At 46.9% G+C, this 22,680-nt stretch overlaps 1 protein-coding gene across 2 annotated transcripts in view; it reads right to left on the bottom strand.

The window, feature by feature from the left end:
* The window catches only part of PHC3 (polyhomeotic homolog 3), a 590,730-nt gene that overhangs the window by 399,926 nt on the left and 168,124 nt on the right, over positions 1–22,680 (bottom strand). For both annotated transcript variants that reach the window (XM_085635115.1, XM_085635116.1), the window contains one exon: positions 16,527–16,752. In XM_085635115.1, coding sequence (XP_085491241.1) covers positions 16,527–16,752 — 226 coding nt within the window. The remainder of the gene's footprint in view (positions 1–16,526; positions 16,753–22,680) is intronic.

Raw genomic sequence — 22,680 nt, 5'->3', positions numbered from 1 at the left:
GTGAGTTGTGTGTGCATGTATATAAGAAGTAGTAGTGTGCCATGCAGTTCATTGTCCATGTGGTCTAGAAGCATTAGTCTGCAATGCAGGAGTGTTGCAGGTCTGTGGGTTCCATTCCGTAAGGGAACAGCCTGAGCTTAAGTACAAGACAGCATATGTGTATTGCTGGCAACTTTTAGATGGGAGGAGAAACACCAGAAACTACAGTGAGGGAAGAGGACATGGGCTTTCCTTATAAGTGCCCGAACTGCCTATCAGTGATCCTACTCTTTTTTTTTATTTTTGGTCATTACACACTAATCCCGGTCTTTGACAATGTGGGGTTCTATAACTTGTCCTGTTCCAGGAGGGCAACATCAAGCTCACCCTCATAGTGACCGAGGACTACAGACCTTGTCACGGGTCTCATGCATGGAGCATGGTGGTGGGAATATACTGTGTGAAGGGAATTCTAGTGACAAGCCTTTTACCTGTGAGTTGAAAATGCGCACCTACTGGGCCATTAGACTAAATACAGCTGCTAACCAGAAACCCGGAATGTTGAACATGACATCCTGTGAGTTGTGTGTGCATGTATATAAGAAGTAGTAGTGTGCCATGCAGTTCATTGTCCATGTAGTCTAGAAGCATTAGTCTGCAATGCAGGAGTGTTGCAGGTCTGTGGGTTCCATTCCGTAAGGGAACAGCCTGAGCTTAAGTACAAGACAGCATATGTGTATTGCTGGCAACTTTTAGATGGGAGGAGAAACACCAGAAACTACAGTGAGGGAAGAGGACATGGGCTTTCCTTATAAGTGTCAGCGCCTTTCTTGATAGAGTGGGCTGTAAATTACTGAGATTGCAGTTGCCATTTGGAGAATGGCAGGGGTTACAGGGTGAGTCCTGCAGTATAGGGAAAGTGTCAATAATTCTCAGTTCTCCTCCTTATCTCTTTGAGGAGGGATTGTAAATAGCTGAGTCCAGCCTGCTCCTACCTCTTTATACTTTTGTGGTGGATGCACCACCTGGAGACTTTCCTGCTGGGCAAAGAGCATCCTTGCATACAAAGGCCAGGTCTGGAAGGGGATCTGACTCGGACACATTAATGGGGACCGCCCCCAACTGGTTCCAAGAAGCAGACCTGGAATACACATCCTTTCTCTGTGAAAGCACTATAATGGTGAGAGACCAAGCCCCATTGGTGTTGATTGCTGTAGTTTCTTTCTTCTGAGGGGCTGAAACAGATTGGTGTTGTATGGATGGGTCACTGATCCACAACACCTGGTGGTCGGGTCCCAAACTGTTTTTAGTCTTATCCCTATTCTAATTCTCTTCCCTCAATAAAGATTTACCTAGAGGATAGGAGGTAATTTTAATTCTCTCACTACTGTCAACATCCAGCCAGTCTCCCTCCTGGTGGTGGTTAATATGTCACTTGGAGAATGGGACAATCAAGTGACAGTCCCAATGATGATACTAGCTACCAAACCACACTAAGCAGAGATTATTGTGTGGTTGAGGGTCTCCGAGACAACATTCCCGAGACTCTGGTATTGAGTCCTTTGAGGTTCATTCTCTCCCCCCAACCCTTTTTGATTAACAGCAAGTCCCATTTGGAAGCTGGATGAACTTCTGCTTTTCCCAAAATGTTGATTTGTACTAACTTTTAAGACCGCCTGCAGTGGTGCGTGCGTCGGATACACAGGTTGGATTCATTCTGGTTAGAAAGTTACCTTCACTCTTGGAAACTTTCAGAGGAGGTAGAGACTTTAGCGGAATAAGTCTGGAGTTCACACTCAGGAAGTAATTATTGGATGCTGTACTGCGCTGGGGGTGAAGTTCTTTACCTGCAGACTTGGACCTTCAGTGGGGTAAGGTTGCAAGCTGTAGCAGAGGAGGGTTCAACTTCATCATATGACAGTCAGCATTAAGCCCCCTGAAATGGTTTTGCTGCTGCAAAGAAGAACCTAATAGGAGCAATGGCGAAGTCAGGCCTGTCGGCGATGCATCCTCAGCAGATCGGCTAGCAGGTTGGTCCGGGTCCCAGTCGATCAACAGTTCTCCAGGCAAAACGTTTCCACGTTTCAGGTTTCTAGGCTTAGGGAGGAGGAGTAAACTTGAATATAAACAAGGGTTCAATGACCTCAGGCACAGTACTTGGGGGTCAATACTCACTCTAACATAAGCCACCAGCAGGGTCCAGAGAAGGTCCCGTTGAAACAGGTCTGCTGGGTTCTTTCAAGAAAGTGAGCTTCTTGCAGTTTTTTGTCCCTGTCGCCGACTGACTCTTGGAGTCCACTTGTTTGTCCTGGGTACAGGTGGAAGTAGGTCAAGGCTTTCAGGCCTCCTTGCAAGTCTCAACAGCGTGTACAGTCCTCTTTGCATCTTCCACAGGTCCAGCAGTGTTCTGAAGGAGGTACCAAATGGTGCCACATTTGTGCCTGTATTGATCTGTGGATGGGGTTGACTCCTTGCCCCTCTCTAACAAATAAGGAAAAAGGTTACAGGGGTACCCCAGCCCACTTTGCAGCAGTTCCTGTTGTCCTGCACTTCTCTTCCCAAAACCAACATGGCAGAACCTTTCCTCAACTGTCCAGGACTCTTGTGCCCATCTTAGAGGTGTGGTCAGGAAAATAAGCAACCGCCTCCAGTCTCAATATGGGACTGGAGGCAGCTTCTCTGCTACTGGGATTAATGTCTGATTGGCTAAGGTGATAAAGGCAGGAGACAGGCCCAGGTATTAGCTACATCCACCTGTGACATGGTAGGCCTCTTTGAAGATGATTAATTTCCTTGGTGTAGCCCAGGTGGTCATCCTGTCTCCCAACACAAAAAACCTTGGTCGCAGCTCTGGGTGTGGCATTACGCAGGTTAAAGCTGACTTTTTCAAAGTATCTTTAGTAAAATATGTATTACAAATCTAACTTTACCAACAAATTTGACTTGCAATATAGATTTTAAATAGTCAGTGAATGAGATTTTAGCTGGTACCTGGACAGTGATAACTTATTTAATTTTAATAATAACTATCAATGCTTTTGTGAGGAACAGCTAATCCTGCAACAATGAAAATAGCTCTGGGACCTTGTCACTGTAAGGACATGTTATACATTAAAATTTCTTGTATTTATTTTAAATATCATATACCCTGCTTTATTGGGCATTAAAGCTTACTTAGAGGTGGCAAATTAATATCTGAAAGGAGGATTTACACATGATAAAAAGGATAATTGTGACAGGTTGAATTTCAGGTTAAATCTGCTCAGCCAGGTTACAGATGGCAAACCTATAGTTCCTGTTCTCCTGCACTTCTCTACCCAACACCAACATGGCAGAACCCTTCCTCGGCTGTCTAGGACTCTTGTGACTATCTTAGAGGTGTGGTCAGGGAAATGAGCAACCCTCCTCTGTGATCACTCAAAATGGTACTGGAGGTATCTCCTCTGCTACTGCGATTGTTGTCGGATTGGCTATGGTGATACAAGCAGGAGACAGGCCCAGGTGGTAGCTATATCCTCCTGTGACAGGGTAGGCCTCTTTGAAGATAATTAAATACCTTGTTGTAGCCCAGATGGTCATCCTGTCTCCCATCACAAAACACATTGGTCTCAGCTCTGTGTGCGAGTTCACATGTCATCAAAGAGTAATTCAGCTCCTGGGTGACAGCTGGAAACTCTTGCAAATGAGCTTCTAGAGGTGTTAGGCCAGTTAAAGGTGAATTTCTAAAAGTACCTTTAGTTAAATATTTATTACAAATCTAACTTTACCAATAAATTTGACTTGTAATATACATTTTAAGTAGTCCATGAATTAGCTTTTAGCTAGTGCCTGGACAGTGATAAATTATTTAATTTTAATAGTAACTGTCAATGCTTTTTTGAGGAACAGCTAAACCTGCTACAATGAAAATAGCCTCTAGGGCCTTGTCACTGTGAGGGCATGTTATACATTAAACTTTCATGTCTCGCTTTTAAATATCATGCACCCTGCTTTATTGGGCATTAAAGCCTACTTAGGGGTGGCAAATTAATATCTGAAAGGAGGATTTACACATGATAAAAGGGAGAATTTTGACAGGTTGAATTTCAGGTTAAATCTGTTCAGCCAGGTTATAGATGGCAAGCCTGTAGTCATGTTTTGCACTGTCACTTTAGTGGTGGCACAATATGTACTGTCGTCCACTAGTGACATTTACATTTCAGGCCCTGGGTACATAGTGTACCATATACTAGGGACTTATAGGTACAATAAATATGCCAATTAGGAGTATAGGCAATTTTGACATGTTTTAGGTGTCAAAGTACTGAGGCCTAGTTACCAGAGTCCCAGTGCACAGAGTCAAACATCCAGTAGAATCAGTCACAAAAATGGGAGCGACCATGCAAAAGAAGCATTTTCTGTCAATGTCGTATTAGTGTGTCCTATTAACGTGCTCTACATATAACCCGTTTTCACAATTACTAAGAGCAGTAAAATATTAAAGTTAACCGGTACAGTAAAATCGGAGCATGCAAAATGCCTAGAACGACTGTAGTAAAGCGATTTGAAGGTACTAAAACTTTAACAATCAGGGAGTATTCCTTTAGGGGCTAACAGATACAATGGGTTTTAACATGTTTGTAGGCACTGGGCAGGGTGCACTTCTTAGGGTTGGCTCCTTCCTGATGTCAAGAGACAAGGATCTCAGTAGTGGTTGCAGCATGGTTGAAGGATTGTTTTAGGCAGCATGTTGTTTTGAACAGAGATACTTCAAATGTTAGGGTGTTTCTACTCTAAAATCTCACAAGTCAAATAAAAAGGAGGGCAATTGAACCAGGAGATAGGGATTGTTCTGAATAATGGGTTTGAAGGTCATCCAGCAGAGTTTGCAGAGGATCCTGGCCATGATGGGTAGGTGCATAGGTCAAGCAATATGGGTCTGATATGATCAAATTTGCCTTGATTTGACAAGCTTGGCAGCATAACTGAATGCAGCCCAAATGGAGTACAACCTATCATGATGTGTGGTTTAAACATAAAAGACTTCTACAGAGACCGCTAACCACAAGTGACGGAGGAGCGTACTCTACCGGCACCAAGGGGTAAAAGAGAGTTATTACAAGGAAGTGGATACACCCTTGTGAGTTAACTACAGTAAACGTAAAGTATCCAGAACCATCAAGCTCAAAATTAGACTTACGTGGCGTACTCAGCTCGAATGCTGGAAAGGAGGCAACTCCTTTTTGTTAATTAACCCTCACACACCCTATTGGTGTCATGCTTCATCATAGGGTTCACCCTGACTCCTAAAGGTCAGGGTGGGCTCGACCATATTTCAGGGAGTGCTTAGAAGATGTAGGCCAGGGGGTCTAGAGATAAAAATCCTACGGCGTTCCCCAGAAATCCCTTTATTTGCGGGGACATAGCGGATATTAAAAAAAATATATACAAGGGGTCGTTTGGAAGTAATGGTCCTATGACCCTAAGGATGTGCCAAAATGTTTCAGCCCTTGTTTAGTGGCCTGTTCGGTCCTGGGCTTTCTTCAGGGCAAAACAAAGTTCCCTCCCTGGTATTAAATAAGGAATGTTCCTATAAATGTTTATGTGACGGAAGAAAGCTGTAGCCTCGTGAAAGGTTTATAGAGGGTATACTTATCTCTCCATCCAGCAATAAAGCAAAAATTCTGGTTGTAAGGAAAAAGTGAAAGGCAACAAAACAGACAATTTTTTCATTTCATTACATCGCATTTTCATAAATATGCATTCCCAATGTGCTCGGTGTGCTTTCATTCCCTTCACTCTGTGATCTGTGACCATGTGAATGAGCTATTGTTGGGGATACTTAACCCCGGACTGCCACTCGCAGTATGCGTCCAGTGCTAGCATTCAAATTTTACTCGTAAATCGTGAGCACATTATTCACAGTTAAAAACAGAAGCAAACTCCAATATTCCAACTCCACTATATGATTGTCTTAGTGGAACTATGTATATGTGCAACGTAAATCACTCCACTCTTCAGTGTACTGCCCATCATCTTTTATGCCAGAGTTATATCGGGATATGCCCTTACCCGATTGTGGTGGAAAAAGAGATTCTCATGGAGATCAGGAAAGGGTAGCCTTATAGTCAAACTCTGTGGGAAAGTGAAATACACCTCAGCATTAACCACAAATGCCCCTGTAACTAAATAGAATTTTTTTGCCTTGGTTCTGTAGTTTCTCTCACGGACAACACTTACTACTCTAAAGGTCCTACCCCTCATGTAACCTATTGGGCTCCCGCGTCTCCCGGCAGTAGCATTTGACATGCCCGGTTCGCGGCTTTAAATAGAAAGGCATGTTTGTGTCGGGACGGGACTGGGCTGACCACCGTACGGAGTGGTTTTTGCACTCGCAAAGTGTGCATGATGGCTTGGCTGGTCCTCTTGGGCCGACCAAACAATCATGCGCACTTAGCATGTTCTCTGCCTGACTGTGTTGTACAGCCCAGTGGAGAACATGCCCAGGCACTGCCTGAGCGGCCAAACAGGTCGCACAGACCAATCACAATGCTGGGAGAGGCTGGGAGCCTGGGTGCTTCCGGTGTTGCTGCAGAGTGAGGACGGAGGAGAGGCGTGCGGTGGCAAAGAAGGCCAATTACCCACCTCCCCGCTCCACCACCCCTGTTCTGAAGCACCTGTCACTGCAGGTACAGATACACAGCAAACTCAATCAACCACCATTTCACAAGACTCAAACTAGAGCACACTCATGGTGCAGTTCCTTTAGGAAAACATTCCCTAGCAAAAGCACAATAAAAGTGTATTCAGTTCAACCGTAATAGTCTCAAAGACAAACGTTTGCACCATCAATCTAGGTAAGAAATCAGTGCAAATATTTTTACAGTCAACCTCCAAAACATAAGGAACTTAACTGTCTAACAAAACAATCTAGCAATCACATTCCTTAGGTAATAATACCTTGTTATATAGTAATATAATTACTATATTAGTTTTAGGCCATTGCTATACCAAATTTCCTTTCCCACAAAAAAGGCTATAAAGTTCTTGACATCTCAATGACACACCAATAATTTCTCTTCAGTTATATTAAATTGTGCCCCTAGAAGATTACAAAATGTAAAACCTATTTTGCTCTTTCTACCATCCTTGAGTCATTACAATCCTAAACTGCATGAGTTCCTGGGGTAGCTAGTGAAAGCAATACAGATGGAACACACAGAGGTTATTGACTTATCGACAATAAAAAGAGAGAAGGTGCTCCCTGTAAGTAGATAAAAAAAAATGTATTAAAACAAATTACCTGCATATATAACACCAGCAGAACACACAAGCCAACTGATCACTAAGAGATCACCCTATTCAAACCTACTGAACAATTTACATGCCAGACCCCAGATTGTCACACTTCTATATATACACTAAACCAGACACTAAAGATAAAAAAGAGCGCCTAGGTTGTGGCAGCCCACAACAACAAACCTTTTCAGCCACTGTGGTCAGACATACAGACTCTTATTGTGAAGTGCAACTATTCTAGTTTTTTCAGAAAGTGAAACACTTTCTTTTCATACTGCTTAAGTAGTCATATAAACAATAAACAGTCTATTCATAAAGCATATTGTAGTTGTTCATTATATCAATGGCTGCATTTTTACCATCTGTGTGAAATCTGAGGAGGACAACAGACAACAGTCAATCCCGATGTGATTAAATGAATCAACAAATCATACTGTTTTGTTCACCAAGGGTTTGAGATGCAGTATATGCTCAATAAAACCCTAAACCCACCCCTAAATTTTCTAATGTGAAGTTTAAAAGAATATTGAGATGGTCCCAGGGTGTAGGCGCAACCTTATTAACATTGAAAGGTAGGAGGCGTGGTCTGGCCACGGAGTAAGATGGCCACCTAGGAGACGAGCTCCGCTCCGAGGGAGACTCCGAGCGGGAAATGCGGCATTTTTAGAGGTGGTCCAGCAGCACCATCTCAGCGCCCAAGATGCGGGGACACTCCTGGATTGCTCCGGTAACATTGTCACGGCTGCGGTGTGCGCTGCGGGGAAGGCAGATCGACGGACGACTCTCGGACCTGGAGGTGTGTCATCAGCATCAGCCACCAGTGACTACCCGGCCCCACCTCCTGTACCAGCAGCAGGATCCTGTGTCTCCGGGGCTGCTCCTTGCGCCCAGCATCGCCCTACATTAACCGCATGAACTGCCTCCCCCCCCCCCCGGCGCGAGGGATAAGTGCCACTCGCACTTCCAGCTGGCTGGCCCTCGCAACCGCCAGCAAAAGTGAGTGCATCATCGGGCACGGGGGACTCTCCACAGAGGGGGACAGAAGAAGCGGGTGGTCGGCGGTGGAACGCCTACCTGAGGTGCAGGAGCACCCTCCTGAAGCGGGACCTATTTCGATGGCCCCAGAGGAGGGGGCCCTCCCAGATTGCTGTGTCGGCCCAGCGCGATTGTCAGGCCCCACCCTCCACAACAGCAACGTGGTTCTGACAAGCCGGGCTGCTCCCCAGACCCGGCAAAGCGCCAGTGCACCATACAGACTGCCCCCCCGACATGGAAGGTGAGCGCCGCTCGCCCACTTAGCTGCACAGAACCTCACAGAACACAGCTAGGGTGTACACGCCTGGGCTCCTAGCTCCTACCGTGGGGCTGAGGAAGCGCACGGCCAGTGAAAGCCTGCTTCCCAGGGGTGCAGGAGCACACTTGAACTGGGAAGGGTGTGCCACACAAGAGGGAACGGAGTCATGGCGGCAGGAAGGTGAGAGCCAGAGGCTTCTCAGGGGACCCGGTGTTGCTTGAGTCTGCACCTAGGCTCCACACCTTGCTACTTGCTTCCCTTACTGCACAGCGGCCCCACCCTGCCTAACCCCTCACCCCTGGTGTATTGGGAATCTCTGAGCTGCCTGCACATGCCAAGCTGAGCGTTTGGGCCCATCACACCCACCGGCCAGGGATATATACCACCAACAGCGTTACACTAGTGGAGGGTTACAGACCTCTCTCAACCACGAGAATTCAGAGGGTGCACCGAAGCTCCTTATATCCGGCAGGAGCACCTGAATATCACAGTGGATGGGGGTGGGTGCCCCCTCACTGCCTCGTCCCCCCCCCTTAGGTTGGTGATGGCATACACAGTATTGTGGCACGAATGATCACGGCAAAAACCAGGAAGCAAGACCTCTAGGCAGCTTTTTTTCACGGAGGCGCTAAAACAACAACCGCGCACCATGGCCGCAAAAGCTGATGACCTCCCAGCGAGCAGCTCCCCAGCCCCCCAGTGACCCTGGCAGCAGTAGTAACTATGGACCACATTCTTCAAGAGATATCCTCAGTCAGTCGCAGGCTGGAGGGGATGGACTCTAATATTTCTAAACTGGCGGATGAAGCCAAATCAATCGAGGCGGACCTGGCTGGGTTCCACATCCGTGCGGAGGCACTGGACCAGAGGCTGAAGGCGGTGGAGGACCGACTGAACACAACGCAGGACAGGGATCAAGAAATCCTCTTCTTCCGCAGCAAGCTTGTCGACTTGGAGGAGCGCAGCCACAGGGATAACGTCCGCTTCTTTGGATTTTCGGAATCTGCTCAGGGCCATAATGCTGCTGCGTTTTTGATGGACCCCCTCCTAAAGCTTATTGGAGCCACCTTTGATCCACCCCTGGAGGTTCAACAGGCCCACCGCATAGGACCGCTCTGCAAGGACTCTAACGTACACCCACGGCCGCTTAATGCCTGTTTTCTACGCCACGAACAGACAAGGCAAATCCTAGCAGCAGCGCGTGCCCAAGGATCGTTCACCCAGGACAGCTACAGCATCCAGATGGCCGCCGACTTCTCCAAAGAAACAAATGAGTGACGCAATACCTTCCTATCTTTCAGTCCCCAGGTCCGACAGCTGAACATTAAATATGGCCTCTTCGAACCGGCGAGATTCCACATCACCAAGGATGGCAACTCTGGGGATTTCTACGATCCAGAGGACCCCCGCCTGTTTCTGGACAATGTAACATGTCAGGACATGGACACACACACTGGCGACTTAGAACTTTCCCAACCGCCTGGCCCATCTCAGTCAACGGAGAGCAGGAGATGGAACTATGGAGGACTATGGCAACGTGGCAGGGACCAGGACAGAATGGCACGCCCACACGAGGACAGAGCTTCCACGCTTCATGCTGCGGCCACTTTTGCCCAGGAACCACAGAGGGACAAATCTTGTTCACCTTTGAAACCAAGAACTGACCCTGATAAGGGGTGTGGAGGGCCCAGGTTGATGACCACTACTACAGTTGGGTATGCAGCTGACGGTGCAGTGAGTATCCTATACACTGTACTGTATTGTGGGGTGTCTTAGGCCTTGGAGGGTTACACTATTCCACCTCACTCACTCACACTGTATACCTAAGTCATGGAAGTTTATAGATGTTTCTTTGTACTGCACCAAAACAAATGATTATTTCACCGTTTGTATAATAGCGTTGTTTAGTAGTGGCGCTTAAATTTACATATGCCTGTGTTCACCTCCGCCCCGGGCCGATTGCGCCCGCTTCGCCTCCCTCCTCCTTTGCACATAGATAGGGACAGCGGTCCCACACACTTGGCATAGACGCACATCATCATACATCTCAGTATACGTCTTCATGCCTGGTAGGGTTTTGTGTGGATGGCGAGCCCCTACATGCTGCGATGCCACATACAGGAGCCACGTAGCGTCTTCCCATGAGTAGGGTGTCGCACATCCTCATCCCCCATCCTAGGCCGCCCATCGCATGCTTTCCTTTTTCTAGCCCCTCGTCCATATACAATTGTGATATTCCTCATGGCAGTGGCCCACAACGCTAAGAAAGACTCCCTCGGAGCCGCGCTTCCCTGAGTATAGACCCGCGGTAGACAGGTTAGCGCTCAGGGTGCGCGAAGGGCCGAGAAAGTAATTCCGAACTTCCAGTGACCGCCTATTCTTTCCCTACCCTCCCACTTCTGTCCCTCTCCCCCTTACGACACATTTCAATTGGATACGGCACACCTTCATTGCGTTAACCTAGAACCCCTCCACTGCACCTCCCCCGCTGACTGGGACGCCCTTGCAGCACTCTCTGCTTCACAGGACCCATTATCCCCCGTCGGCAGCCTTATCGACTACCAGATCCACACCATCAAGGAAGTGCCAGAGGGTCCCCAACTCCCCCCTCTTTCCCTCTCCCTTTTCTCTCTCTTCACTTCTCCCCTCTCTTTCTTCCATCCTTTCTTCCTTGAGTCCCTACTATCGGGTCTTTTTTTCCCCCTTCTCTTTAAAACACACCCCTGCCTGTAATTCTACACAGCCAGGTTTGTAATCCCTCGGGAAGACAGAAGCTCCCCCCCCACACTCTCACTCAGCTTCATACACACATTGCACCCATTCCCCGCAGGGCTAACGACTTATTGCACAGCACAGGCCTCCCTAATCTGCACTCGCTGCACCAAGCATTATGAGCGGTCACATGAAATGTTCACGGTCTCACGAACTACATAAAGCAGAAAAATATCTTGGCACACCTGCAATCTAAACGCGCAGACGTGGCTTTATTGCAGGAGACGCACCTAGATGCAGTAGAATCAGACAAGCTGCGACGAGACTGGGTAGGGAAGGTGATACATAGTAGTGTGCAGACTAAGGTTCTTAGGGCAAAGGGCAAAAACCCGCAAGTGCAGGGTAGCAATTCTCCTCCAAAAATTCCTTCCGGCGACAGTGACAAAGACCTGGACGGACACTGACGGACGCTATGCTTTCGCAAAGCTTAAGATAGGTGATCACCACATATGTGTGGGGGTCAGTCTACACTCCAACAGGGGTGAAAAAAATCGGTCTCCTTGCAGTTAAATAGAGTTCTGTCAGACATAGGCCCCTCCCAGTTCCTCATAGACGGGGATTTGAATCTAGCGAGGGACCCGATTCTAGACAGGACTGAACCGCTGGAGAGGGGCAACGCAGCCGGCAGGGTGTTGCAGGAGGACGTGATACAAGATAACGTCATGGTAGATCACTGGCGCTTGAGACACCCTACAGATACAGAATACACCTTTGCCTCTCAGGTACATGGCACGCTCTTCCGCCTGGATTACTTTCTCCCCTCCCACAGGGTAGAACAGTTTACCCAAGAATCCCAAATTCTGGAGACGGCCCTCTCAGCCCACTCTCCTGTCCTCCTCTCACTGGAACTAGGACTGTCCAGTCCTGGATTTAAGCCCTGGTGAATGAATATCCAGCACTACCGTGCCCTCACTGGTAAATCCCTCTTACAGACACACGTTACTGAGTTTCTAACAGACAACCAGAGCTCAGCCAACTCCAGCCAAACCCTATGGGTGGCAGCAAAGGCCAGCATACGTGGCAGACTCATGAGGAATGCGGCTTAAGCCAACAAGCAAAATAAAGACCAGCAAAGAGCGCTGGAAGCGGACATCAGGAAGTATACTTGCCTTTACTCTCTACGTCCCATACCACAACATCGCAAGTCCCTGGAGCAGACAAAGATGGCTTTAAATAGCCTTTTTACTACCAAAGCGGAATATGCTTTGCAGAGAATGAAGGGGAGGCACTATGAGCATGGGGGAAAAGCAGGGAGGCTCTTGGCAGCACAACTCCGCCAAGGTGAGGCGTCCATGGCTATACCGGCCATCAGATAAACGACGAGTGATACACTTACCTGACCCCAGGACATAATGAACACATTTGCCTCCTTTTATAAAACCCTGTAAACCCCACGCCCTCGGATAGAGGCAGACAGATTAGCCTCATTTCTGCAGGAGGTGCATCTTCCCTGTCTCTCGGACAAAGGAAGGGAGCTATTAGAGGGGGAGATCAGCAAAGAGGAATTAGCCTCAGCGATAGCGAAGCTACCCTATTACAAAGTCCCTGGCGAGGATGTCTTCCCGGCGGAGTTTTACCGCTGGGCAGTTGAAGAGGTGGTCACTGCGCTGCAGACAGCGTTTGGTGAAGCAGAACGGTCTGCCTCACTGGGCCTAATCTCCAATAATGCTGTCATAGCCGTTTTACTCAAACCCAGGAAGGACTCCCTGGAGTTTGGAAGCTATTGGCCTATCTCGCTGTTAAACCGGGATATAAAGATACTGGGAAGTATCTTGGCCGCACGCCTCCGCAAAGTCACGGTATCCATGGTACACGCCTCACAGGTGGGTTTCGTACTGGGCTGGTCCTCTAGGAACCACTTGCGTACTCTCGCCCACGCACTGTGGGTGACCAACGGCCTCCATGGGGACTCTATCTCCCTTTCCCTAGATGCGGAGGAGGCTTTTGACTGGATCGAGTGGGAATACCTCTTCCGAGTGATGGAACACTATGGCCTTGGGGCTCAATTTATAGTTAAAGTGTGCCTCCTCTATGGAAACCCCACGGCAAAAGTGAACTGTGGCGGATTCCTATCTGACCCCTTCCAATACGTAGATGGATGCGCCAGGGATGCCCCCTTTTGCCACTCGTCTTTCTCCTGGCTATGGAGCCACTGGCCGCCACCATGCGTATTTCGGCCGCCATCACTGGAGTTTCACTTCCAATGGGTGACTCCAAACTGTATTTATATGCAGATGATATCTTGTTAACCCTCACGTATCTGCCCAGCTCACTGCCGTCTATACTCAGGTTATTGACGACTTCTCCTCCCTTTCCGGGTATAAGATCAACTGGGGCAAAAGTGAAGCTCTTCCCCTCTCGGACGGGACAACGAAAGCGGCCATACATCGGTTCCCCTTCCGATGGCAACAATCGTGCCTTAAGTATCTGGGAGTTCTTGTCAATAAAGGCGTAGCAGGCATGAATCAGGACAACCTCAACCAGCAATTACCCAGATGCAGCAAGACTTTGAGAAGTGCAAGGCATTGGGACTTTTGCTGTGGGGCAGAGTGCAGGCAGTCGGCATGGTAACGCTACCGCGCTTCAACTATACCCTGGGGATGCTGCTGATACAGGTGCCCCTCACACCCTTGAGGCAGATAGACTCCAATATAAGTTGTGTGGGGGCTCCTCAAAGCTGCACATAGACGCATCCAAGTTACAAGCTCACCCCACCCACGGGGACTTGGCCTTCCATCAGTAGAACTCTATGCACTGGATTTACATCTCTCCCAGATGGTGTGCTTCCTACCAGACTTCCCGGACCCGCCACAATGGGTTTCTTTGGATGCCACCTACTATCAGCCGAGGTAGGAATATCTGCCCTATATAAGACGGAGCCCAGGAACAGTGGTACTACACATCAGATCATATCTGCCACACCCCCATAAATTACTGGGGGCTCATCCCCGTCCGCATGAGAAGGCTCCACTATGGGGGAATGACGCTATACGTATGGGGAAGGGCTTGAGGTGGTAGGTGTGGAAGGCAGCGGGTATCCATACAATTGATCAGCTTATCTGCAACGGTTCTTTGAAACCGCTGGCACAACTCAGAGAGGAGTACAGTCTTCCTACAACACAGTCCTGGAGATACATCCAGCTACAACACTGCCTGAGGCAGTGCTTGAGGCCCTCCGTGGCACCTGTCCTGATCTCTGGTGCTGTCATTCCTCCTCACCTGGGGGAGGTACAAAGGTAATGTCCGGTCTCTATGGGGTGCTATTGTCGCACCGCTTCTCGACTCCCTTGGCACAGATGGTACGTGCCAGATGGCAGGAACGGTTGGCGATCACATATGAAGATGACGAATGGGTGGATATCTTAGAAGCCCTGGACAAGCGCGCAAGAGAGGCACGGATGAAATTCTGCCTTTTTAAATTTTACAGGACTGGTACTGAACGCCCACGAACTTGCACAGAGCGGGTCTTCTCCCCCATGCCAACTGCTGGAGATGTCCCAACTCCTGATGCGACATAGCACATATCATCTGTGAGTGCCCCTCAGTGCAGGCCTTTTGGGAGTATGTGGGACGGACCCTGAGTGCCACCATGCCACTCTGCTACCGCTTTCGCCCCCTGAGGTTCTTCTGGATGAATTGCAGCGGTCTAAGACCACAACACTGCTTCTTTCATACAGCTTTGGCTATGGCCAAACTCTGCGTATTGCGCCAATGGTGTACTGTGAACCCCCCCCCCCCCAACACAAGCGTCCTGGCTGACAGCTATGATTCAAACGACTTCCCATGAGAGAGTCATATACAACTTACAGGACCAATCAGACATCTTTCTAGATTTTTGGACAACCTTCCTGTGTATTGAGGCGCTGGACGTGGATGCAGATGTGGCTGCAGCGGGCTCTGGTGATTGAATGCATAGGGCATCAAAGCTGTTCTAGAAACCGTCACCACTTCCCTCAATGTCACTCTTTGACCAACCCTCTTCCCGCTCCTATCTTCTATTCACTTTCATTCATTCACTTCTCTATTTCTCCTTCTTTAGATCTGCTTCGGTATTCTCAGCCTTATTCTCAGCATTACTATCATTCTCACTGTTACTATTACTACTATTATGTTCCCTACCATTATTACCATTACTGTTATCAGGTGCTGTTCCCCCCTTCCATCTTCCCCATACCCCTCCCCCCTCTGGCACACCCACTCATGCACAATCACACCACTGCTGCTACCTGGCCATAGGGTTAGACTGACACGCTACCAAACCATCATAGACCTCGTATTTCCGCAGTGCTCCCTGGTCCTATCAGCGTCTTCCCCCCCCTACCCCTCCCCCCCCCACCCATCCCCTGAACTTGCTCTTCGGTTTGCCCCTTCAATAGAAAACGAGGCACTAACGAGTTAACACATAACAATTTCCAAGCATCCTGGGGGGACAAGGCGAAGCAGAGCGCGAGCTGAGGTAGCGTGGTATTTTTCATCCATCCCAGTAGGGGAGGCAGCAAGAAAGCGGAAATGTGCAGGCAGATACATACTTCCCCCTCCCTTGTCCCCCCACACCCTTCTTTTCCCCTATCGTCCCCCCATTTAAAGTTTGCAGTGGAGGATTGGTATTTGTAGGATCAATGTGTCAAATTCACGGTGGCATATCACGTTTGTACCGATTATGTGAATGTAACCCAGAACAACGTATTTACAACCCTATTTCGTTTTCTGTGTCAAATTGTTTAAATACGCAATAAAGAAATACAACACAAAGGAAAAAGAATTGAAAGGTAGCTCATATAAAAACAGAACATATTTTAATTTCTTCTTTACTTAGGGACAGACTAAATAAGCAGTATCTTCTGTGCAACTTTCAATATTTTGAACACCTTTACAAGGAGCCTATTTTGAGTTGTAGATTAATAATGTAATACTAGGTTTTCATCAAATACTGCATGCCATTTAAAAGTGAGATTAACAAAATGGTTATGCATGCTGGACTGCTAATTCTAAAAAGGGTAACTCTGCAGCACAAACATGGCAAACCAATAATTTAAGTTTGTGAAATATATATCTGCATGTTTATGTGTCATCAAGTTCTAGAACATTTAAATCTTCAGCAATGGCACTGTTATAAATGAAAAAAACATGAAAATATGAAATGCAATTAATTTCATTATAAAGTTAAATATTCTTTTATATTATAAAAGAGGTTTCAACCAACCTGTTGGCATTATTTGATGCAAACTTGATGTATGAGTGACAGTTGTAGAGCGAGATTCTTGGCAAGGACTTTTCCTGTTTATCTCAACTGAAATATCTGATTGGGTGACTTTGGGACTAGTTACAGTTGGCTTGTGGCTTACAGCTGTTGTACAGATTCTGGGTGGACTTTTCTGCGAGCATGAAAGTGCTCCCAGTTGTTGACTATGCAATGCCACATTCTGAACCTAGAAAAAACAGAATTACTAAAGATCAGTTGAGATTGCTCAGACAGTAAACTCAAAGCAGGGTTACCCGAAATCCATATTCTATACAATATTGCTGCCCCTTTATGATTACCTGGCCCATGCATCTCCAACTCAGTGCCTGCACTAATTCATTTGTTAGCATATATGGAATCATATGTTTACATGAAGAGTCATTAAACCAACTAAGATTCTTATTTCAGACAATCCATTTCCCTTGTTCTACAAAATTTCAAACATGATGTATTTAAAATCTTTAAACACCATTTTAAACATAACCTATTAAAATCCCACCCAGAAACCCCTATCTCTGACCCCTACTTCTGTATGAACAAGGGGCTCATTAAGAACGATATCATATTCTACACGAAAAGGAGAGCTCAATGGAGAAAAGTCTTTATCGCTCTTTTTAAGGTTACTAACTTAAAGAAAACAGCTCACGGTATCACCCTATCTATCCTTCCCTCTTTATTCTTTAACGCTGCTGCCACTGTCACTATCTATCATAATGGCATCATCCTAATCCAGTCCTCCAACCGCAACCTTAATCTGATCGATCATATCTTTCCGCTCATTAAGGATAGAGTCACTCTTGCTCTCCCCTCCCCCCCCTCACCTCACCTGGTCCCTTACAATTCTCATCCTTCGTCTGAAATAAATCAGAACTCCCAGATGACCCTTCCCACCACAACTCTATCTTCAGACCCCGAAGACAACCCACCCAACGACAATTACCACCTTACCACCACCCCACTTCTTAACATCGCCAATTCACTCCCCATCCCCCCACACCCTGCACTTTCGCACCCCCTGCCCCCCTCACCGCTACGCCCAACACCTCCCTTCATTGCAACAACCCCAACATTACCCCCTCGGACCCCAGCACTGACACCCCACTACCCACTCCCACCGCACTCCTTATAGCACCCTCCCCCCTCTCCTCTTCTCCCGGTGCATCTCATCAGCCTATCAGCCCCATTATCACTCACTTAGACCCCAGGAAGGACTCCCCCCCCCCCCCCACACCCCCTACACCACCTGAACCTCACACCTGGCTCTCCATATCTCACCCCCCCCCCCCCCTGCTCCACTTCTTCTTACAGCTCCTCCCCTGGACACATAAACCCTACACATATTCCCACGGCTCTTGACACAGCCATATCTAATGAAACTACCTCACCGTTCACTCCCTTGGTCCCCCCATCCATTAACGAATCCATCTTGCCTGATACGAGACTTGACCTGATATTATCAACCCTTCAACAAGTCATATCAGACATAGGAGCCCTTCAAAACCTTATCCTACACCAACCTAAGTCCGCTTGTACTAAACAAAAATACAGCCCGTCCCCACACCCTAAGACCTTCTACCACATCCAACATCACCCTACAAACTACCAAACTCATGGATCTCCACGCTGGATCACAGTCCCACTCCCTAATGCCTCATCCCGCCCGGTCAGGGGGTTAAACCCTCTATCTGACTTAGACATAATGGCCCTCCTCCAATCCTACGATCTAGCTTACCCTTCTCTCGACACGGGACCTCCAGTTAGCCCGCAATCCGACTCCCAAATTCATTCCATTCCGATCAGCACACACAGAGCCCCGAGACTCAATTCCAGAGGTATTGTTGAAAATAACCTCACTAGAATCCCCATCACAGTTGAACCTACCACTGTAAGCACCCAGCCACGTCTAAGATGTATACTCCTCAACTGCAGGTCCGCCTCCAGACACGCAGCTGATATTGCCGACTTACTCATCACGAACGAACCTGACATTTTGATCTTGACAGAAACATGGCTAAATGAAACTTCTACTCCCATACTGGACATCTTGTTACCTCCTAACTATGACATCTCCAGACTCGACAGAACTGACAGGCCAGGCGGTGGGATAGCCTGCATACACCAGACCAACATAACTGTGACCAATTTCTTTGCCCCTGCTACACCATCCTGCGAATACCTATGCTTAAACATCGCCAACAAACAAATCTGTTCTCTCCACACCTTCTACCATCCTCCGGGAGATAACCTCAACTTTATAGAACACTTCATGGACATATTAGCCTCTAATGACAATCAACAGGTTAAACAAATTTTCTTAGGGGACTTTAACCTTCACTGGGATGACCAGAACGACCCTGCGGTTAACAGTCTCAAAGCCTTCCTCACAGACCTCAATCGCACTCAAATTTGCAACAGCCCTACACACGACAAGGGGGCAACGCTCGACCTAATTATCTCCAAAGCGGATTCCACACAGCTAGACTCGATAATCCCATGAGACTGGTCTGACCATCATATCATTTCTTTCCAAATCCTTGAATCTTTTAAACGACTCCCGACACAACCCCTAAGATCTAAGATTTGGAAGAGAAACCTGAAAAACATCAGATCTGACCTCTCATCCTTAGATAACGCAAACCCTCTCCGTCCCCCGGAAGACATGAATGATGTACAGGGGCTGACAAATCACTACTTTCACTCCATGAACACCCTGCTTGACAAAATGGCCCCATTACAACTGAAAAGAACCTCCTCAAAAGATTCTAAACCATGGTACGATGGGAGGCTAAATGATGACAGACGCTCGCTTAGATTAATTGAACGCCGATGGAGAGATACTCCCTCAACGGACCTCCTCCAAACTCTGAGAACAGCCAGAAACGCCTATTTTAGAAAGATCAAAAAATCAAAAACCGATTTCTTCAGGTCTCAATTAGACCTTGCCAAGAACCGCCCCAAAAAGCTATTCGACATTATCAAAACCCAAACTAAAAGCCTACCTAATGCACTCAACGCCAGCCCACTCTCTCTACCCAATTGTGAGGAGTTTGCTTCCTTCTTCGCCTCCAAGACAGTATCCATTAAATCGGACTTACTCAAGGACCTTAGATCCCTATCAGATTTGACTAAGAGCCCCTCAATCCCCCTGGATGGTGCTTTAGCTAATATCCGCCCATTATTTAAACTAAAAAACAATTCAAATTGGTTCCATTTTGACATTTACTCTGAAGACTCCATATTAAAAAACACTCAACACTCTGAAGCCCTCCAATCACTTCACGGACCCGCTCCCTGCGAACTACCTAAAAGATTTCATCCCTCTCCTACTACCCAGCTGGACTAAGATCATTAACACTTCCCTCCTTCAAGGCTCCATCCCTGACATCCTGAAAACTGGGCAGGTCTCACCTATCCTTAAGAAAACCACAGCTGACCCCTCGGACCCCAACAACTATCGTCCGATTTCTAATATACCTATGTTAGCCAAACTCCTGGAAAAATGTGTTAACGTACAGCTGAACAGTCACATTGATCGATACAACTTGCTGAACCAATTTCAATCAGGCTTCAGAGCAGGTCACAGCACCGAATCAGCCATGGCTCATGTTGTAGACGACGCAATCAAAATCCTAGACCAAAATGAAGCTTGTCTACTAATCCTACTCGACCTGTCATCAGCTTTTGACACCGTCAAACACGACAACCTTCTTGACCTCCTAAAACACAGAATGGGGATATCTGGAAATGTACTGAACTGGTTCACCTCCTTCCTCCAAAATAGATCCCAAAGATTCAAGGTCAACCAATCCCTGTCCAACCCTATGCCAGTCACATTAGGAGTACCTCAAGGCTCCTCTCTCTCACCCACCTTGTTCAACCTCTTCATGGAACCTCTCACAGATCTTCTAAGCCTCACCAAGATACACTTCCACATGTACGCAGACGACACACAAATATACATCAAGATACACTCACTAGAGGACATCAAATCGCTCAACACCACACTTCAAAAAACCCAAACATGGCTGGCAGAAAACCATCTGAAACTTAATTCTCTCAAAACGGAATTCCTTTTAATCGCCCCCCTAACAAAACCCACACTATCCTGGACTGGATGAAGCACCTAACAGCTCTAAACAGTCACACGCTCATAGTCGACTCAGCGAAATCTCTGGGGATAACGCTAGACAGCAACTTAAAGATGCAGAAACACATTAGCACCGCAACTACAGGAGCTAACTTCCAACTAAAGACCCTAAGAAAACTGAAACCCGTTCTGCCTGCACACGATTTCAAACAAGCAGTTCAAGCCCTAGTAATTCCCCGAGTGGAATATGGAGCAGTTACCCTATGCGGCCTCCCAAGATCCTCAACAGCACCGTTAAGAGCCACGATCAACTCAGCTGCGAGACTCATCACAGGTTCAAAAAGAAACGCTCACATCTCCCCTGACTTGAGAGCGATTAACTGGCTTCCATTTGAAGCCAGAATTCACCTAAAAATTGCCTGCATGACGCACAAGGCCCTCTACCACAAAACCCCACAATACCTAGCACAGAAACTGGTTCTCTCTGCGGGCAACAGAGCCTCTAGGAGTGCCAAAACCCTTCTCCTGCAACCTCAACGTTTTGCCAAGAAAAAAACTTATAACCGTTCCTTCTCGGGTATGGCTCCTAAGATATGGAACGCTTTGCCCAGTGAAACCCTTCCACTTCATCCTTCAAAAGAGAAGTGAAAGCTATCTTCATGGCTAAATTCACTTGAACTCTATATCTATTCATTGTTGATTTTGTCTTATTGTCTGTTGTCTATGTACACTATACTTTGCCTCTTTCCATCCTGTAAAGCGCTCTGATACTCGCAAGAGTCTTGTTCGCACTATAAAAAACCTTCAAAATAAATAATAAATAAATAAATAACTCATTGACTTGCTGATAAAATAATGTGTGTCCTAGCATAGCCTCTTTTTTAATTCTATTTAGTATGCTACACTTACTGTCGGCATATGAATTAAACTTTTGTTGAAGATAAACATGATTCTTCATCATATTAGATCCTTTTAATAATGGGGCTAGTTCTCAGAAACATATTGCAGTATCTCATATTCATTTTATCTAGTATGCCCCCAAGTGCTGTTCTTGCCAAACGGGTTATCCCAACTACGACTGACAATCTAGAGTAACTAATTTTATTGCTCTAAACTGCTGTGAGGATTTTCACTTTGTCTTTCCTCCCTTTTTTCTATTTGTACACTTTGTGTGCTAGTCAACTCCAGTTCTACTGATAATGTCATGGCCATGACCAGCGGCTCTAGGGACCTGAATTTAGGTGCATAACACACGAAGAGTATGGCTCCTTGTGGTAAGATTCATGGTGCAATTGCCAGGAGCAAGTTCTGGCTTCATTGTACCTGAAGGACATGTTTGCACTGGAACTGAGATTTAGGAAACGCATTGATGTGAACAGCGGTTTATTGTGTGTCCTCTGGTTTAGCATCATGCTCATTTTATGGGCCCTTTTGTTTCTTACGTTTTCTGTGTTACAGGATTCTTGATTTGGGGTCTGGTTGGCCCTGCCTTAGACTGCACTCTCGTTATTGTTTCCACCTCTCCTAATGCAGTCGCAGAGTGTATATTGAATGCTGCGCGGTCCAGGGCGTGGTTCCTGATTCAGCCCAACCACTCACGGAAGACTGATGAGTTCATTGCCCAAACATCAAGAAAGTGTCAATTAGGTGGTCTTCTGCAGACTTCGACTCTGACATTGAGCACTAAGACATGTGCTAATTTTTGGAACTTGTAAGTGCTCAAACCTTAAGGACATTAATGGTTGGACACTAGCGTGAGTGAGCTATTCTGATTGTTATGTACACATTACCATATTATTGTGACATGCGAGGCTGGTCCCACAACTATGTGTGATAATCGCCTAAACTGGGAGGCGCCTCCAAAACTGTTGCTCAAAATTGAATCAAGTTTGCACAAAGTGCTTTGGCAGCGCATTGAAAGAACACCATATCGCAATGTGTGGAAACATGCATAATTAATGGATGCTGCTCAACGTTATTGCAGACCATCTTGAAGAGCAGACCATACAGTGCTTACAGACCTGTATT

The sequence above is a fragment of the Triturus cristatus genome, chromosome 11 (genome assembly GCF_964204655.1).
Source record: "Triturus cristatus chromosome 11, aTriCri1.1, whole genome shotgun sequence".
Classification (NCBI taxonomy): Eukaryota; Metazoa; Chordata; class Amphibia; order Caudata; family Salamandridae; genus Triturus; species Triturus cristatus.
This window is presented reverse-complemented; position numbering and strand designations above follow the sequence as displayed.